Source organism: Nymphalis io, chromosome 8 (genome assembly GCF_905147045.1).
Source record: "Nymphalis io chromosome 8, ilAglIoxx1.1, whole genome shotgun sequence".
Taxonomy (NCBI): Eukaryota; Metazoa; Arthropoda; class Insecta; order Lepidoptera; family Nymphalidae; genus Nymphalis; species Nymphalis io.
In genome coordinates this window covers 10765295-10782477 of record NC_065895.1, presented here as the reverse complement: position 1 = coordinate 10782477, position 17183 = coordinate 10765295, and the positions used below count along the sequence as shown (strand labels likewise).

Here is a 17183-nt window from a genome sequence, read left to right as displayed (position 1 = left end):
TCCGTGTCGAAGCCGTTTCGTCTGCGACAGCGGACGTAGGCCCTCCGCGCCCGGTTGCACGTCACTCGAAGTTTAGCAATTTCGGGCGACCACCAGTACACCTGACGGCGGGGTGTTCTACGTCAGGCCCTCGGCATGGCCGCATCGCACACCTCCTTAAGAGCGTTGCGCATGCAGCTAGCCAGCTCTTCTACATTGGTGTCCTCCCACCTTCCCGCGGAACCCCATCGCTTCACGGTGGCGGCCTTCTTGATCAGCTCGCGATCTAGCTGGCCAAGAGACCACCTTGGGAGCGTGGTTGGCACCCTCGGAGGTTCTATTGGCCCGTGGGAGGCAGAGATCTCAAATCGGATGTATCTGTGGTCCGACAGAGTCTCCACCTCTCCTTCCACCCTCCAATTCCTCACTCTGCGTGCAGCGACAGGGGTGGCGAATGATAGGTCCACCACGGAACCTCCGTTATGTCTCACACAGGTTTGAACCTTCCCTCTGTTGAGTAGGGACAGGCAAGAAAGTAAAGCCCACACCTGGACGGCCCTTCCTCGCGGATTCGTGGCTGGATTTTCCCAGGCGCGTGACTTGGCATTAAAGTCACCGAGGACCATAGTCAGTCTTGGTGACTGACTGGTTACCGTGGCCCTGACAGAGTCGAGAAAAATATCGAACTCTGCCAGGCTGCGGTTGGGAGAGAAGTACGTACCTACAACTGAATACTCCCCCCATTCCACCACTGCGTATCCCGAGCCCCTCTCAATGAGTGAGAGGGGGGGACCCGTTCCGCTACGAGTGATGACCGCCACGGTGTCGTCTAGGTCTCCTACCCAGTGAGGTATAGGAGGGACGTAATAAGGCTCGCAGGCCACAGCCAGATCGATCCCCCACTCTGCCATGGACTGCAGTAGCAGTTCCTGAGCCCTAGCACAGTGGTTGATATTCATCTGAAGGAATCTGTATACTTCTCTCATGTCGACATAGCAGTTTCCTCCTCGGCCTGGCGCCGTCCAACGTTGTTGTGCTGGCTGCCTAAGACCACCTTACCCTTTGTGACGGGTGGATTGCACTCCCTATCGTAAAGAAACTTGCATGTGTCTAATTTCATTGAAATTATGCCACATGTATATTCTACCAACCCGCATTGGAGCAGCGTGGTCGAATAAGCTCCAAACCTTCTACTCAAAAGGGAGAGGAGCCTTAACCTAGCAGTGGGACATTAACAGGCTGTTACTGTCATTTAACTTGGTTGTAAGGTTTTGTGTAATATCGTCTGGGTAGGTACTCAACACTCATTACATATTCTACCTCTAAACAGGAATTTACTTAATTGTGTTTCAGGTTAACGGGTAGCTGAGCATGTTTAACTACTTACAATTTTGCCTAATAACATCCCTTACTGTCTTAGGTTTTTTCATACGTAGTTATTAAACCTTAACTTTTAACCGACAAGTATCCCTTTATTATTACGATGATCACTTCATCCTTGCAGAAATTCCCATTTGTTTTTGTTATCGCTGCTCCATCTAAATGCTCCGCCTATATATACATACGATGTTATATACGAATATATATATTGGCCGACCGCTACGTTATGCAGTTTATTATAAAGTTGACAGCGAATCGTAAGTCATGCTCGATTTAAGGAATAAAGTCGTTTTTATAACGGGAGGGTCTGTTGGCATCGGTGCTAAAGTTGTTGAGTTTTTATTAGAAGAAAATGTTAAAGTAAGTTTTAGTATAATTTTTATATTATATACGCATTTGCAAAAAATATTTTCCCATTTTTGTTAGTTTTTTGATTTAAATTTTTTATATTGATATTTTTTGAAGATTAAATAACATAATCTTTTATTATCTAGTAGTTTTTTGTGACTATTAACATTTATCTATTAATTAAGTATTTTTGTTTTATTGTAAAATACTGTCGTACTTACTATATTAATATTTCCCTGTAGGTAAGTTTAAATAGCTTCAATATTTTGCTGATTATCACAATATTTCCTTTCATTACATACATTAATATTCTAATGCATTTTATGTAAAAGTTTGTAACTTTTTATTTTTATGTGGTCTTATTTATTTACATTATATTATATATTAAAGATTTTTAAGATCACAGATGATTAGAAATACATGAACAAATGTTTTGGTTCAGACGTGGATCTAAATCAAATATTGTGGGTTTAAATCTAGGCTAGATGTTTTAAGTTTCAACGCATAGCAAAATGAAACTTAAAATTTGTATTTATAATAATCGATTTATGCTCATCGATCAACTGAAAACAAGGAAGGAAACTTGAGTATGTCAAATGAAATGAAATGCTAGTTAGGTGTAATAATACGTTATTTCAATATTTGCATTCAAGTTCATTCGAAGTAATTATCAGACTTTAGACTCGTAATAAGTACAAATATTCTTACAAACCGGTGTAAGTTAGGAATATATAATAATAAATTTAACGCCTTGGGTAGACATCACACTTTTTAGCTTTATTGTAGGCAGATTGAAGAGCAAACGGACAACCTGATGATAAGTAGTCGTAGTTGCCTCTGAACATAGACATTGGCACTGTAAGGAACATAAGAAATTTCTTACTTCTAGGCTCAGTGGCTAGAAGTCAGGAATCTTAACTGAAGATTGCAGCTTCAAACACGCGGGTACAAACAGACCAAGCACCACTGGCTTTGATTTTGATTTGTGTTTATAATTCATCTTGTGCTTGGAGGTGAAGGAAAATATCGTAAGGAAACCTGAATGTTCCGTATGAAAATCTGAAAACAAGTGTATCCACCAACCTACATTGGAACAGCGTAGTGGTATAAGCTCTAAGCTTTCCTGAAGAGGAGAGGAAGGACCAATCAGATAAATATTATTGTTATGTTTTAGCACGTCACCAATCTGGATATTGCAGAGGACAAAGGAATCGCTTTACAAAATGAATTAAATAAAAAGTACGGCGCGAATAAGGTTAAGTTTATAAAGGGAGATGTCACAAATGAGGACGATTTATTTGGAGCATATCGGACTACAATTAAGGATTATGGGTATATTGACATAGTTATAAACAACGCCGGCATCATGAATGATAGCAAGGATAAGTTTAAGAAGGAAATTGAAGTTAATGTGGTAAGATGTATTAAAATGGATAATCCCATACTCGCTTGCTTTTATAGAATTTATTTTTGAACTGGCCACATCCGTACCCGATGAAATATCAAACAATTTAAGTTCTAGGTTACAATAATATTATAATGATATTTAAAAATTTAAGTAAAACAATTGACGCGATTTTTTTTATTCCATTGACGTAATAAGATACACTCGTATCTTAAGATACGATAGATAAGATAGATAAGATACACTCATATCTTATTACATTATTAATATTATAATTTTATTATAATGTTCGCACAGGCATTGAAGCATAATTTTTAGGTGTAATAAGGATTTAAGTATACATTTTAATTACGGTGTAATAACATTTAAAGAAACGAGTTGGCCCAATAGGCAGAAGATATGTATTTTAGCCAAAGATCGCTGGTTCAAATCTGATTAATTTAATAATAATATTTAATAGTATAATTTATTTTATATATAATAGCAATATTTAAAATTTACGATAGATAATAAAATGTAAATATCAATTGATCAATCAAATGATATTATATTAAATCTTAGAAAAATAAAGAAAATAAATATTAAAAGTCGTTTTAATAGTCTTATTTTTATCTTGTATGGTGGTAAAGGATAACATCGTGATGAACTTTGTCACATGTGGAAACTACGATGCGGCCAGTGTTTGCGAATTTGAACATTTATATTGAATATATTATTTTCTTACCGAAAAAACTTTGCCTCACAAATTTTGTTTGTTTTAAGCGATACTGTGTGACGGGGAAATAATTCAGGATATGTATTTTTTCAATTCCATGGTTTGGAAAGGTATTTTAAGATGACGTCATTGTGAAGATATACTCGTATGTATGTTAAAAAAATATGCACTGAAGTGAAAATGTAAAGATGTTAGCAACAGAAGCTAAAACTAAAATTTTATAAAAGTTAAATACTTTTAATAAAAAAAAAATATTCTTATTTTAACAATATTAACATTTAAGGTCATTAACCATGAACCGCGTATCATTTATATAATATACATACATACGTAATCTCGTAATCTTTGTGTTTTACTATGAATGTATTTTATGTGATATGTACACATCACATAATAATAATATCCTGAGACATTTTTCACACACGGCCATCTGATCCCAAATTAAGATTGTACAAAGCTTGTGCTATGGAAACCAGATAACTGATATACTACATATACTCCTTTTTTTTGGAAATATATACTTATATAGATAATTACACCCAGACTCAGGACAAACAGACATGTTCATTCACACAAATGTCTGTCCTGGGTGGGAATCGAACCCACAACCTTGAAAAAAAAACCTTGAAAAAAAGAAAGAGCCTTGCGTGAAAGGCAAGTATCTACCAACCACGCCGACCGGCTCGTCAATTAATACATTCTTTTAATATCTAACTTTTCCTTTTCTTTATGAAATAACTGATCATTTAACATCCTAACATAGAAACAATAAATCTATACTAATAAAAATAAGGAGTCGTTTTTTTTTTCGTGGCAGTAGAGGATGTATATTTAAACATTATTTTATGAGCAACTGCGCTTTGCAAGCGATTCAACTTTAGACGTGAAATTTCATGTTCTTGTAAACAATATACCTTAAATTAAGTTTTAATAGCTTAAAACATATGTTTACAGACTGCACTAGTAGCAAGTACGCTAAAAGCTGTGGACGTGATGAGAAAGGACGAGGGCGGCAAAGGAGGTGTTGTGATGAACATGTCTTCCATCGCTGCTCTATATCAAGATCCTCTAGTTCCTATCTACTTTGGTACAAAGAGCGCTGTCTTGCAGTTCAGTAATTGCCTTGGGGTGAGCTAAACTTTAACGGTTTATTTATTAACTGTTTTTATTGAGTTTATCTCTTTCTGGCATCATTCATTTGACATTAAAAAGAAGAATACACGGCATTGCTTAAATAATTGCTCTCTAAAGTAAAATTTAGAGGTATTACAATGAGTATTTTACGAATTAAAATTAAATAACGCTTACTTTCATAAGTCAATGTTACTTATTGCTTATTTTTTTAATAACTCAAAGCTAATATTACGAATATTATGAATCTATAACTGTAGGTACGTCTGCCTCGGTCTAGTGGTTTGATGTAAGGCCGGAGATCCAGGGTGAACATATTCCCAGGTCGGGCCCGTAAAAAGTTATTGGGTTTTTCTATCAGAAAATTCTCAGTAGCAGCCCGGAGTCTGGAAGTTGGAATGTGTACACTCCGTTGTTTCCGTGCCTCGGAAAGCACGTAAAGCCGTTGGTCCTGCGCCTGAACTCTTTCCGGTCGTGTCGGATTGCCGTCCTATCGGATTATGATAGCTAGGGAATAGAGAGTGCACCTGTATTTGCGCACACACTTATGCACTACAATATCTCCTGCGTAGTTGACTAATCTCTCTTGAGATTGGCCGCCGTGGCCAAAATCGGTCTGGAGGACATTATTATTATTAGGTATGTCTTATTAATCTTGAGCGTAATAAATGCTCAAAATTATTTTAAAAGAATTACTTCTGAATTTGATGCTGGTGTTAAGACTTATTAAATTTGATACAAAAAACTTATTATATAATTAAATAAAATGTTTCTTATTATCCTCCTCTATATTCATCAGCTACCTGAATACTATAACAGAACTGGAGTTCGTGTATTGACGATTTGTTTCGGTGCCACCGACACCTCGCTCTTAAGCAAAGAAAAATTGGGTAATTTTGACAAGGAAGCCGAAAAAAAAATGCTGGATAGTATATCTATTCACCGTTTACAAAAGTAAGCTATTTTTAAAATAAAAATTGGTTACTCATTAAATCATTTATTTATTAAGTTTTTTTTTGTTGCCATTACTAAAATGGCTTAAGGAATAATTTAACTAAAAATTAACGAGCCCAATGCTCCAAATTTAATATAAGAAAATCAATAAATAAATTAAAAATAAAGCAATATAGAGGCAGTAAATAAATGTACATATAAGTTTTACAATATCATTGATATAAAAAATAAATGTAAGCACCCCATATTCTTCATTTCTTTTCGAAGATTATTTTAGTAACAATTTTTTTTTTTAATATTATAATGCCAAACATTTTCTATATTACTCCATGTGAATTTTTCAATAATTTTTAGGGTCGAGTCTGCAGCACGCGGGGTAGTAGATGCCATAAAACACGGTGAAAGTGGAAGTACTTGGCTCTCAATCGCTGATAAACCCGTGAGAGATATTACAAGCACTATCAAGAAAGCGTACGGTATCCTCAGTGAGCTTGTATTCGAATCATGAACAAAAATCATAACAAAATCCTAAAAATTGTATTTAGCAAACTACAGATACTTTGGAGACGTTTTTCAGATTGTATTTGTGTGATAATACATACAGTGACTAAAACCAAAATAAGCTAGTTTACGCTAGTTACCACGTGACTTGAACTGAAAATTTTAATATATAAAACATATTTATGCATTTATCTACTGACTGTGCAAATGCTTAAAACGTCTTCAAACTGATTTGGCTGTACTTGTACATTAAAAGAAAAAGAAACAATTGAACAATTTTAATTCTGTAATATAAATTTACTATAATGTGAGAAGTGTTTTATTTTCCTTTAAATCTACATCAAATATTTCTTGATAACACCCTGAGTAAAGGAAGCCACTTTCAGGAGATGGTGCTAAAATATAGATCAATGTTTATAGTCTTGTTTTATATTTTTGACATAATTTCATAGGCTTTACTTATATTGCTTGTGATGTCACAAATTTTGTTGGATTTAACTAACCACGTGCTTCCACTTTTACCTTCTTCGTATCCTTTAACAACACCTTGAGCGGCCACCTCGGAGCTGGAAATTAATTATATAAATTAAGTCAGGCGTCTGTATGAACAAGACAAGTATCATTTGTGTAGTAACGGCGACAACAATAGCGGGTAACTATACTAAAAATATATAGAGCGATACTGTTAATTTTGGTAGTTTGTCATTTTAATTTTTTTTATCTTATAGGCCAGCGTTTGCGTTGAGTTGCCTGATGTAAAGCGGTCTAAAATGAAACACATTTTCCTATAAAAAACCTCTTTACTCTGGATTTGAATACATCAACGTTGTACTAATCAGTAAATACAGAGACAATGGAAGTATTCCACAGTTTTGCAGCGCATTAATAAATTTGGATTGGAAACGACTATACTTCATTTAAGTATATAGAATATACTTAGTATAATAACCGATATTTTGAAGGTTAAGTTTTAATTCTCTAGTCATTTATATTAAATTGTCATTTGCAATGTATAAAATTAAATACACACAGTCCTTACTTCGTAGTAAAACAAATTAAGAGCCAAAATGGCTACGTGAAACGAAAATTGCAGGAGACCTGCATGTGTCGGATGCAACAGCAAAGCTGCTGCTGCTCGACAGCAGTTCTACATTTTCAGGCTGCTACTTTTAGTTTTACTAAAATTAAATATAGCATTGTTACTCACGTTTGCATAAGATTATGACTGATGGTGTACTCTCGAATATTATTTAAATTTTGATTCACAGTATCATCGTATGAGATACATTTTTCAAACATGTCCGTGTTCGTTATTCCAAAACATATTGCTATTACGCGAACCTTAGTATGACGGAAATAATTTTGCATCTGGAAAGAAGTATATAATAATAATTACGATATTTTTTAACTACACCTTTTTATTAGACATTAGTTATTTTAAATAATAATATACATAATTAAATGTATATATTTTAGTAGACTGGCTGGTCTACCTACTCATTAGTTGTTCTACTGCTAAGCAATAGGTTGATGGCATTGATGTTGGAGGTGTGGTTTATAGTATACTTGTAGTTTCAGTGTCTACGGGTGATTACTTATCACCTGGTGGGCCATTCCCATTAAATAAAGAAAATCTGAAGCAGATTATCAGTAACAAATTAGAATTTCGACTGAAGTAGATACGGCTCGCCTAGTGATTTTAGTTATTTCCACAGTATAATGCCATAAGGCATTCTACTCTGCGTTCCTTTCGCCGTTTAGAAGATAAACAAATATTAAATTTTGTGTGCTTGCTTAAAAGACTTTATAAATATTTACAACTGGCTCTTAAATTATAAATAGCTTTAAACAAACGTGTTTATAGTACAGATTATTGTATTTTAAATATTTCTTACTCCGATGCAATTACTGAAATGAAGGACTGCACTTTTGGACGATGCATATACGAAGACAAATGGCGAATATTGTGCTAGAGCACAAATTGAGGAAACATTAATAATGGTACCCCCTTTTCCTCCTCGATCTGCCCTCATTAGCTCCAAAGCTTTAAATGTCGATGATACCACTGCAGCCTGAAATATTATTAAACATAATATCTTAAATATATGTAACCTTATAATTACATAAATATACACTCATAAAAAAGTTAGAGCAGTAAAAACGAAGTATAATATATTTAAATATATTCTCACGACGCACTAACCATTTATAATAACAGTTTATGTAAATTGAAAAAAAAACGATTTTAACTGTTATGTTTTTCATTTCCGAGTTTCATTTGTTTTTTCGGCGACGTGCTAGTTTAATTAATGTTAACTTCCAGTTGTTTTTTTTTTAAATAAATTATTTTTATTGTAACACACGTTACAATAGTTGTAAATTAAATCAAATATAGTTACGCTTACAGAAAAATGTTTTAAGCATTTTCAAATCTACTATTTTTCGAAATATAAAACCATACTGGTAAGCTGGACAGTATATAAGCCTTTAAGCCAAGGGTCGCAGAAAAGTATCAAATACCGTGGATGATTTATTAATTGTGAGCGATCGATTTCGATAACGCTGTTTTGACGTAGGGACTAAGTTCCAGAAAGTTCGACAAGTAATAGTGATAGTCGACAGTAGAAGAATCGATTCTCATGTCTTAATCTCAACGAGTTTCACTAATAACTTGATATACAGTATGCCTATGCAGGATGCAGTGAGTTAAAAGAAATTCTGTAAGTTGCACTTTCACTTCTTATTCATAATACTTACATAATTTACATCAATTTCTCTTTTATATGTAGTTAAATTTTCAGTTGCTAAGCCAGCGTTATTCACAACAACATCAATTACACCGAATTTTTCAATAACTTCATGAAAAATAGCTGATATTTCTTCATCTTTTGTCACATCACATTTATAGAACTTTGCTTTATCAGCGCTATATATTAACGATAAATCCTCTTCAAATTTACTTCCTGAAGATTCATCTATGTCTAATATAGATACGTGCTGAAATAAATTATAAACGTTATTGTTTAATGCATTTTTTTTTTTCGGATTGTGTAATACTGTTGGCCTTACTGGCCTCTACAGCGTCACCGGGCGGGATGGGCGAGTTGAACTCAGCCGGATGTTGTACTACACTTTCTGAGGTGCTTTTAGCGAGGCTAGCCACAGACAACTCACTCTCTGTGAGAATTTGTTTTATTTTACATACAGACGATAGTACAGTGCATGGTGGATACCACGGACGCGCAGTGGCTGGGCGAGCGGAAATTGAGGAGAGGCGGAAGGATCTTGTCATTGAACTCGATAGGACGTTAGAGCTCATCGTCAAATGGGGCTCTGATAATCTTGTTGAGTTTAATGCCAAGAAAACACAGGTATGCGCTCTCACGGCGAAAAAGTCAACATTTTCCCCTCTTCCCTCCCTCTGTGGTACTCCGCTGGTGATGCAAAGCAAAATCGTCATGCTGGGGATTGACGTTCGCTGCGACCTTAGTCCAAGGGATTACATCGAGGCTGTTATAAAAACAGCTTCACGGAAACTTAGAGTTCTGAACAAGGTGCGGCGCTTTTTCACGCCACAACAACTGTGCCTGCTGTACAAAACACAGGTACGGTCTTGCGTGGAATATTGCTCGCACCTTTGGGATGGCTCCGCTAAGTACCTACTTGAGGCCTTGGACCGGTGGCAGCGACGTGCCGTACGCATTATTGGCATCTTGCGGGCCGGCAAGGCGAAGGCGGCTAGTGCAGAACGTTTTTCCCGTCTGTACTGGCCGTCGTCGCGTTTGGACTCTGCTACCACTTACCCTCAGGTGGAGTAGAGTCATTTGCCCTCCCGGCGAATATAATTTTATAAAGCAGGTAATATTTATGTACTATTTAAGGTTACGTATACATCACATTCAATATAAGGTTAATTTCAATTATGATATTATAGTTCAAAAAACTTACTTTTACATTTGCTGCAAGGAATTCCCTCACAATGCTTGCACCGATGCCATTTGCTCCACCAGTAACAATCGCAACTTTATTTTCTAAACTAAACATTGTCATCTATTTTGCATGCAAAAAATTACAAAGGATTTGCGTCAAAAAGCACTGGAGCTCTTGTTACAACCGCTTAAATTTTTATAATAATACGTTATACTTCGAGCAATTATTTATATTAAGTAAAACGACGTGCGTTATTCGTGTCCTTGACGTGCTTGCGTCTTTTTAGACCTTGTGTAACTATGTTTTTTCAAACTTCCGAACGATTAGCATTTTTCCATTAAAAAATTGTTAATATTGTTTTTCGTATTAATTACGAATTTATACGCTCGGTAGTGGTGGTTCTTTCTGTCTTCTTATATAAAAAGTAGCAAATAGCAAATACTATATTGACTGCGCTTTTGATTTAATTGGAGTAAACAAATAATAATTTTCCGATTACTTCAGCCTCGCCAAATTATTTCATTAACATTTTGTGATCAATAAAAAGCCGAGATGGCCTAGTGGTTAGAACGCGTGAATCTTAACCGATGATCATGGGTTCAAACCCGGACAAGCACCAATGAATTTTCATGTGCTTACTTTGTGTTTACAACTCATCTCGTGTTTGATGGTGAAGGAAAACATCGTGAGGAAACCTGCATGTGTCTAATTTATTGAGATTCTGCCACATGTGTATTCTACCAACCCGCATTGGAGCAGCGTGGTGGAATAAGCTCCAAACCTTCTCCTCAAAAGGGAGAGGAGGCCTTAGCCCAGCAGTGGGACATTAACAGGCTGTTACTGTACTTACTGTAAACAAATAATAATTTTCTGATTACTTCAGCCTCGCCAAATTATTTCATTAACATTTTGTGATCAATAAAAAGCCGAGATGGCCTAGTGGTTAGAACGCGTGAATCTTAACCGATGATCATGGGTTCAAACCCGGACCAATGAATTTTCATGTGCTTACTTTGTGTTTACAACTCATCTCGTGTTTGATGGTGAAGGAAAACATCGTGAGGAAACCTGCATGTGTCTAATTTTATTGAAATTCTGCCACATGTGTATTCTACCAATCCACATTGGAGTAGCGTGGTGGAATAAACTCTAAACCTTCTCAAAAGAGAGAGGAGGCCTTAGCCCAGCAGTGGGGTATTAACAGGCTGTTACTGATCAATAAATATATAAATTACATTAGTGCAAAATAAATATGCAGAAATGCTTAGCACAATGATAGACTTTAAAAAAATTGAAACAACTCGATGCGTAATAAGAATGAGGTCCTTTCGATACCTAGATAGGAACAGAAAATTATGGATTAAAAAGTGGATTTGAGATATTCGACGTGACTGCCAAATTTTTAAAATCAATAATTATAGTGTAGTTTCTTAAATTATTTTAATACAGCTGATAGAGAAACGTCTATGACCGAAATTAATTTAACAACTCATATTGTTATCACTTACAAAGATAGTAACGTTTTCTAATTACTATTTTTTTTTAATTCATACATATTTTAATTTATTTTGAACATATTTAATTTTGAATATAAAAAATAGCAATGATATGAACGAACTCATGTTTTTTTTCAACGAAGTAAATAAATGACGAGTGACGCCTCGTGCCTTGATTTTGATGAAATTTGTTATGAAGTAAGCCCCCTGGAAGAAGTAAGGCTTTTTGTTCTTACCACCTCCCCAACACCGGTCAAACCTCGGCAGACGTATTCCTGTCTGCGTATATATTATACTTTTACCAATAGTCATGCCACATCGCGATCCGTTGAAATATTGAACGCTGATGCGATGCAGTGCCATCTAGCGATGAGTTACAAGAGAGTGAATAGTGCGAGTATAACTTCTCCTTGAAAATATAGACAAGTATATAAATATGAGTCAAATCTTAGTTATTGTCTATTATCTCAAACAGATAGCAACATTCATTTTTATATATAAGAAAGGGAAAAATTATATGAATACGGAAAGCTATTAACAATTTAACATAGCAAATAAAGTAGTTTCATATATCAGTTAGAAGGAGTTAGTCGTGTCATAATCATGTTTGAGCTGAATGATAAAGTGGTAATAATAACCGGTGGTGGAAATGGTATCGGGGCGGCCATCGCTCATCAAATGCTAGAGGAAGGAGTCAAGGTATTTCATCTTTTCAAATTCAAAATATCCTTTATTCGAGTAAGTGCTTACAGACTATCGAAATCGAAAATAATTTTACAAGAAAATTTAATAAAATAATAAATAATAATTTGAACGTTATTTTTTTTTCTATGCTGATAATCTATATACATTTATATTTATAATATATTTATGTTTGGAAATTAACGACTACGACTAATTGCAGGATTTTTTATTGCTGTGGTAAATTTACAATTTACGTTTTAGAAAAAAAAAATCGCATCAATATTGCATCAATGGGTAACGAAATAAATCATTTCGATGTAATAATAATAACAATGTCCTCCAGACCGCTTTCGGACATGGCGGCCAATCTCAAGCAAGATTAGCCAATTGCGCAGGACATATTATAGTGCACAGGTGCACTCTCTTTTCCCTAGCTCTCATAATCCGATAGGACGGGACGGTTTACGTGCTTTCCGAAGCACGGGAGTGTACACACTTCCAATTTCCAGACTGCGGGCTGATACTAAGAAATTTTTGTCAGTTTTCTGTTATGGGTTTTTACCCAATAACTTTTTATTTGCCTGACCTGGGAATTGAACCAAGGACCTCCGGGTCTGCGGCCTTACATCTAGCCACTAGACCAACGAGGCATTTCGATGTATAAGAATAAGATAAATATTAATAAAAAACATATTTCACTATATTCATTTCATCATTGAATATCGTTTAATGATAACATAATTAGGTATCTGTATTGTCATTCTTATTTTATTCATTCACCTTATCATGATAATTGTTTTTTGTATATGTCCTGATTCTAGGATTTTGTCTGTAATTTAAAATAAATAACGAATAATGCAGATAAAAATACTATAATCTATTCTGTATTTCATAATGAAATAGATATTAGGTAGTGAAATATAATTAATGGTGTCAAGGTTAACAGATATTGTTGGTTACGTACACATAAAATATTTGTCTCTTACGACAAATACAGGTTTAAAAAAGTAGCAGCTCTCCCAAAATTGCTGAAAACCACAGAGTTAATAATAATAAACCCTTTATTTATAAAAACACCAAGAATTCGTTTTTATAAATATAATTTACTCTAAATTTTTTACAAGATTTAAGATAAGTTAATTTTCTATCGCTGTCAAGAATGCCCAAGTCATAAAAAAAACTTACTTAAAACTCATCTTCTGAATAATTTAAGTCAAGATAGCCACTAGTCAAATTCGGAGAAGCTATTATCTTCAAGTATGTGAGACATAGGTCCACTTTCTATTCTCTCTGATTCTCATAGTCTGATTAGTTGAAAATTTAATATAATAATAATAATAATAATAATAATAATAATAATAATAATAATAATAATAATAATAATATCCTGAGACATTTTTCACACACGGCCATCTGATCCCAAATTAAGCTTGTACAAAGCTTGTGCTATGGAAACCAGACAGCTGATATACTACATATACTTCTTTTCTTTTATAAATATATACTTATATAGATAATTACACCCAGACTCAGGACAAACAGACATGTTCATGCACACAAATGTCTGTCCTGGGTGGGAATCGAACCCACAACCTTCGGCGTGAAAAGGCAAGTCTAAATCTACCAACCACGCCAACCGGCTCGTCAATCAATATAATCAGTCAATATAATCAGTCAATATAATCAGAGAGAGAGTTTATGGACAGGACCAACGTCTTTATGTGCTTTTCGATGCACTGGAGACCGCCAACTTTCGAACTTCGAGCTGGTTTTGAGATTCTTACTACTAAATACTTTTATTGGCCTGACCCGGGGCTTAAATCCCGGACTTCAGTGTACAGCTTTTTAAATGAGTAATTAGACCAACAATTTTATTTCAAATTTTATAGTTTGTGGCGATATTGGATATTGATGAAATTTCCGGTAATGCATTGGAGAAGACATTAGCAGAAAAGTATCGTAAAGATAAAGTGAGGTTTATGAGATGTGACGTCACGAAGGAGGAAGAACTCAATGCTGCCTTCGATGACACATTGCAAGGACATGGTTATATTGATATCGTCGTTAACAACGCTGGTATAGCGAATGATGAGATTCATCGGAAGGAAATTGAAATCAATTTTGTAAGCAACTTTTGCAATTTTTTAAACGTAATAATGTACTAACTCTTAACTACCTATTTATTAATTATTTTTAATATACTAAATATCGTTAGTGTTAATATTAATGATAAAGTGAATTTTTGTCTATGTATTTTCCTTATATTTACATATAGTACTTACTTAGAGATTATGATTAGATTATTTTAACCGATATGGATCGAGGTCGCCATTTACAACTAAAAGTCAATAAACCTCTATCCCTCATTCTCATAATCCGATGGGACATCGATTCAAGACGGAGAGAGCTCAAATACAGGTCCAACGGCCACATATCTGAGGTGGTATATGGGGGTAAAAAAGCCGAGATGGCCCTGTGGTAAGAACGCGTGAATCTTAACCGATGATCGTGGGTTCAAACCCGGGCAAGCACCACTGAATTTTCATGTGCTTAATTTGTGATTATAATTCATCACGTGCTTTACCAACCTGCATTGGAGCAGCGTGGTGGAATAAGCTCCAAACCTTCTCCTCAAAAAGAGGAGAGGAGGCCTTTAGCCCAGCAGTGGGACATTCACAGGCTGTTACGGTTACGGTACGGATATGGGGGTGTAAACGTTGCCACCTTTCAATCTGCGGGCTGGTAGGCAATAAGGGTACATCACTAAGGAGGCAATCAATTATTTATTATACATTAAAACTATTTTTTTAAACACTTTTGAACACTTGTCGCGCCTACAGGTTTCCTAATGAAACCAAGGGACATCATGAATACCATCGTGTTTAGCGACAAAAGGAATGGCTTATATTTATTAATGTGTTATAATACCTATCACTTGTGGGGTCTGATTATCATTCGGTCTATATCCTGCCTTCTTACTTCGAACAAATGAATTTCTTTATAAAATAAATAGTCGTTTTCCCTACTCGAAACTACTAGTCCAAGAAATCTTCCAAAATATTTATTTCAGCTGACTCATTCAAACAACACTTCATTTATATTAATAAGACTAATCACCAAAAACATTCGGGTATTATAATATTTCTATTTTACTTAATAATTTTAAGTTTTGTTATTTACAGACTGCCGTCGTGACAAGTTCTCTAAAAGCATTGGAGTTAATGCGACAAGACAAAGGTGGCAATGGAGGTACCATTATAAATGTGTCATCCGTTAGCGCTCTGGCTTTATTGTCACCGACAGTGTTCGTGTATGGTGCAACCAAAGCTGCGATTCTTCATTTCACTTCAAGCATTGGGGTCTTTATAATATTCTTTTCTTATTTACGACAATTAAAAACGCTTTATGTGATTTATTCGGCTTTTATATCTGATTCGAGTTTACAATACATCAATACACATATTTGGTTTAAATGTTTGAAGTATTTGCGTGGATTTGAAAAGGGCCTTTATCCACGAGATTTGTCAGGGACATCCTGGCAAGCACTACCAAATTTATTTGTGCCTAATATGTATTTATAATTGAATTCGTGAAAGCTTATGAAAGAAAGAAAACTTGCTTTTGTCGAATTAGGTTCTGACGCACGCATATTATATTCTGGAATTTTCTTAGCCGAATTCCCCTCTATTGGCTGTTTTAATCTTAAAATACATAATATTGTATTATGACTTATCACACAATTTAGTGTTTTTCAACATTTTTTTTTCAAATTTTTATTTATTACAGAAAGATGCGTATTATGCGAAGACAAAAGTTCGCACAATAACTATATGTTTTGGTGCCACAGAAACTGATATGGTATCGAAAGTAATCAGCTTTGACGAGACATTAACAAAAAATATGCACGAAATAATAAAGTACGATCCTATACAAACGTAAGTTCATTACTATATATAAAAAGTTAGGTTAATGATTCAAATAAAGATATTTTGAAATTTCCTTATGATTTGATATAAATAGTCGAATATATAATATAGTTATTCATAAAACTTTCAGAGCCGAGCAAGCTGCGCAAGGCGCTGTTGTTGCATTTAAAACTGGTAGAAGTGGCAGTGTATGGCTTGTGTGGTGTAAAGTTGAAGATATTACAAATAGAGTGGACAAAGCTTATGAAATGATGGCTGGAGATATTTTTATTTAAAGACGAAATGAAAAAAATAATAATAACTTAATGAAAGAAAAAAAAGCAACTATTTAATTAAGCACAAGATTTTATATTATTTAATAGACCTTATGAATCTTAAGAATAACAAAACTGTTTTTATTATCTACAAAATGTCTCCTCGGACGTTAATATAGTAAACGATATGAACTACTAGCTAAAAATGTTCAAAGTAGTCTAATTTTAAGTTTCACAGCCGGATATCGATTTTACATAGCCCGTTATAATATACTGTCTTCGAAATTTTACAGTTATGTTAGCTAAATTATTGTAAATATAGATAGTTGCAATTAAATAATTATTAATTAAATATTGATATTAATTTTATTTATAATAATTGCATAGCCACTTTATTTATTGTGTGGGACGTCGTGTGAGTGAGCTGTACCTTTCCAGGCGAGCTTGCGCAAAGCCCCACCACCAAGTAAACAAAATAAT

The 17183-nt window shown here is 34.7% G+C and overlaps 3 protein-coding genes across 3 annotated transcripts; 2 read left to right on the top strand and 1 right to left on the bottom strand.

Annotated features, from left to right (window-relative positions):
- Positions 1-1577: 1577 nt before the first annotated feature.
- On the top strand, positions 1578-6727 carry LOC126770064 (alcohol dehydrogenase 1-like). The gene is made up of 5 exons (XM_050489211.1): positions 1578-1719; positions 2882-3121; positions 4782-4955; positions 5758-5912; positions 6267-6727. The coding sequence occupies exons 1-5, from the start codon at positions 1624-1626 to the stop codon at positions 6418-6420; spliced, it is 819 nt and encodes a 272-aa protein (XP_050345168.1). The 5' UTR covers positions 1578-1623; the 3' UTR covers positions 6421-6727.
- Positions 6728-6738: 11 nt separating this feature from the next.
- On the bottom strand, positions 6739-10457 carry LOC126770402 (15-hydroxyprostaglandin dehydrogenase [NAD(+)]-like). The gene is made up of 5 exons (XM_050489799.1): positions 10362-10457; positions 9171-9410; positions 8309-8485; positions 7621-7781; positions 6739-6979 (listed from the first exon to the last, which is right to left on the bottom strand). Exons 1-5 carry the CDS (start codon positions 10455-10457, stop codon positions 6841-6843), a joined length of 813 nt encoding a protein of 270 aa, XP_050345756.1. The 3' UTR covers positions 6739-6840.
- Positions 10458-12424: 1967 nt separating this feature from the next.
- Positions 12425-16727, top strand: LOC126770069 (15-hydroxyprostaglandin dehydrogenase [NAD(+)]-like). Its single transcript, XM_050489218.1, has 5 exons — positions 12425-12538; positions 14413-14646; positions 15706-15882; positions 16310-16458; positions 16580-16727. Exons 1-5 carry the CDS (start codon positions 12443-12445, stop codon positions 16722-16724), a joined length of 801 nt encoding a protein of 266 aa, XP_050345175.1. The 5' UTR covers positions 12425-12442; the 3' UTR covers positions 16725-16727.
- The last annotated feature ends 456 nt before the right edge of the window (positions 16728-17183 follow it).

Bases quoted from the DNA above. Each gene is read 5' to 3' on its own strand.
- LOC126770064 (XM_050489211.1), top strand. From the start codon at position 1,624: ATGCTCGATTTAAGGAATAAAGTCGTTTTTATAACGGGAGGGTCTGTT. The intron at 3,122-4,781 runs GTAAGATGTATT...ATATGTTTACAG, and splicing joins AGGAAATTGAAGTTAATGTG to ACTGCACTAGTAGCAAGTAC. The intron at 5,913-6,266 runs GTAAGCTATTTT...AATAATTTTTAG, and splicing joins TCTATTCACCGTTTACAAAA to GGTCGAGTCTGCAGCACGCG.
- LOC126770402 (XM_050489799.1), bottom strand. From the start codon at position 10,457: ATGTTTAGTTTAGAAAATAAAGTTGCGATTGTTACTGGTGGAGCAAAT. The intron at 8,486-9,170 runs GTAAGTATTATG...ATAATATTTCAG, and splicing joins GAGAAATTGATGTAAATTAT to GCTGCAGTGGTATCATCGAC. The intron at 6,980-7,620 runs GTGAGTAACAAT...ATTAATTTCCAG, and splicing joins AGTCATAATCTTATGCAAAC to CTCCGAGGTGGCCGCTCAAG.
- LOC126770069 (XM_050489218.1), top strand. From the start codon at position 12,443: ATGTTTGAGCTGAATGATAAAGTGGTAATAATAACCGGTGGTGGAAAT. The intron at 12,539-14,412 runs GTATTTCATCTT...CAAATTTTATAG, and splicing joins TGCTAGAGGAAGGAGTCAAG to TTTGTGGCGATATTGGATAT. The intron at 14,647-15,705 runs GTAAGCAACTTT...TGTTATTTACAG, and splicing joins AGGAAATTGAAATCAATTTT to ACTGCCGTCGTGACAAGTTC.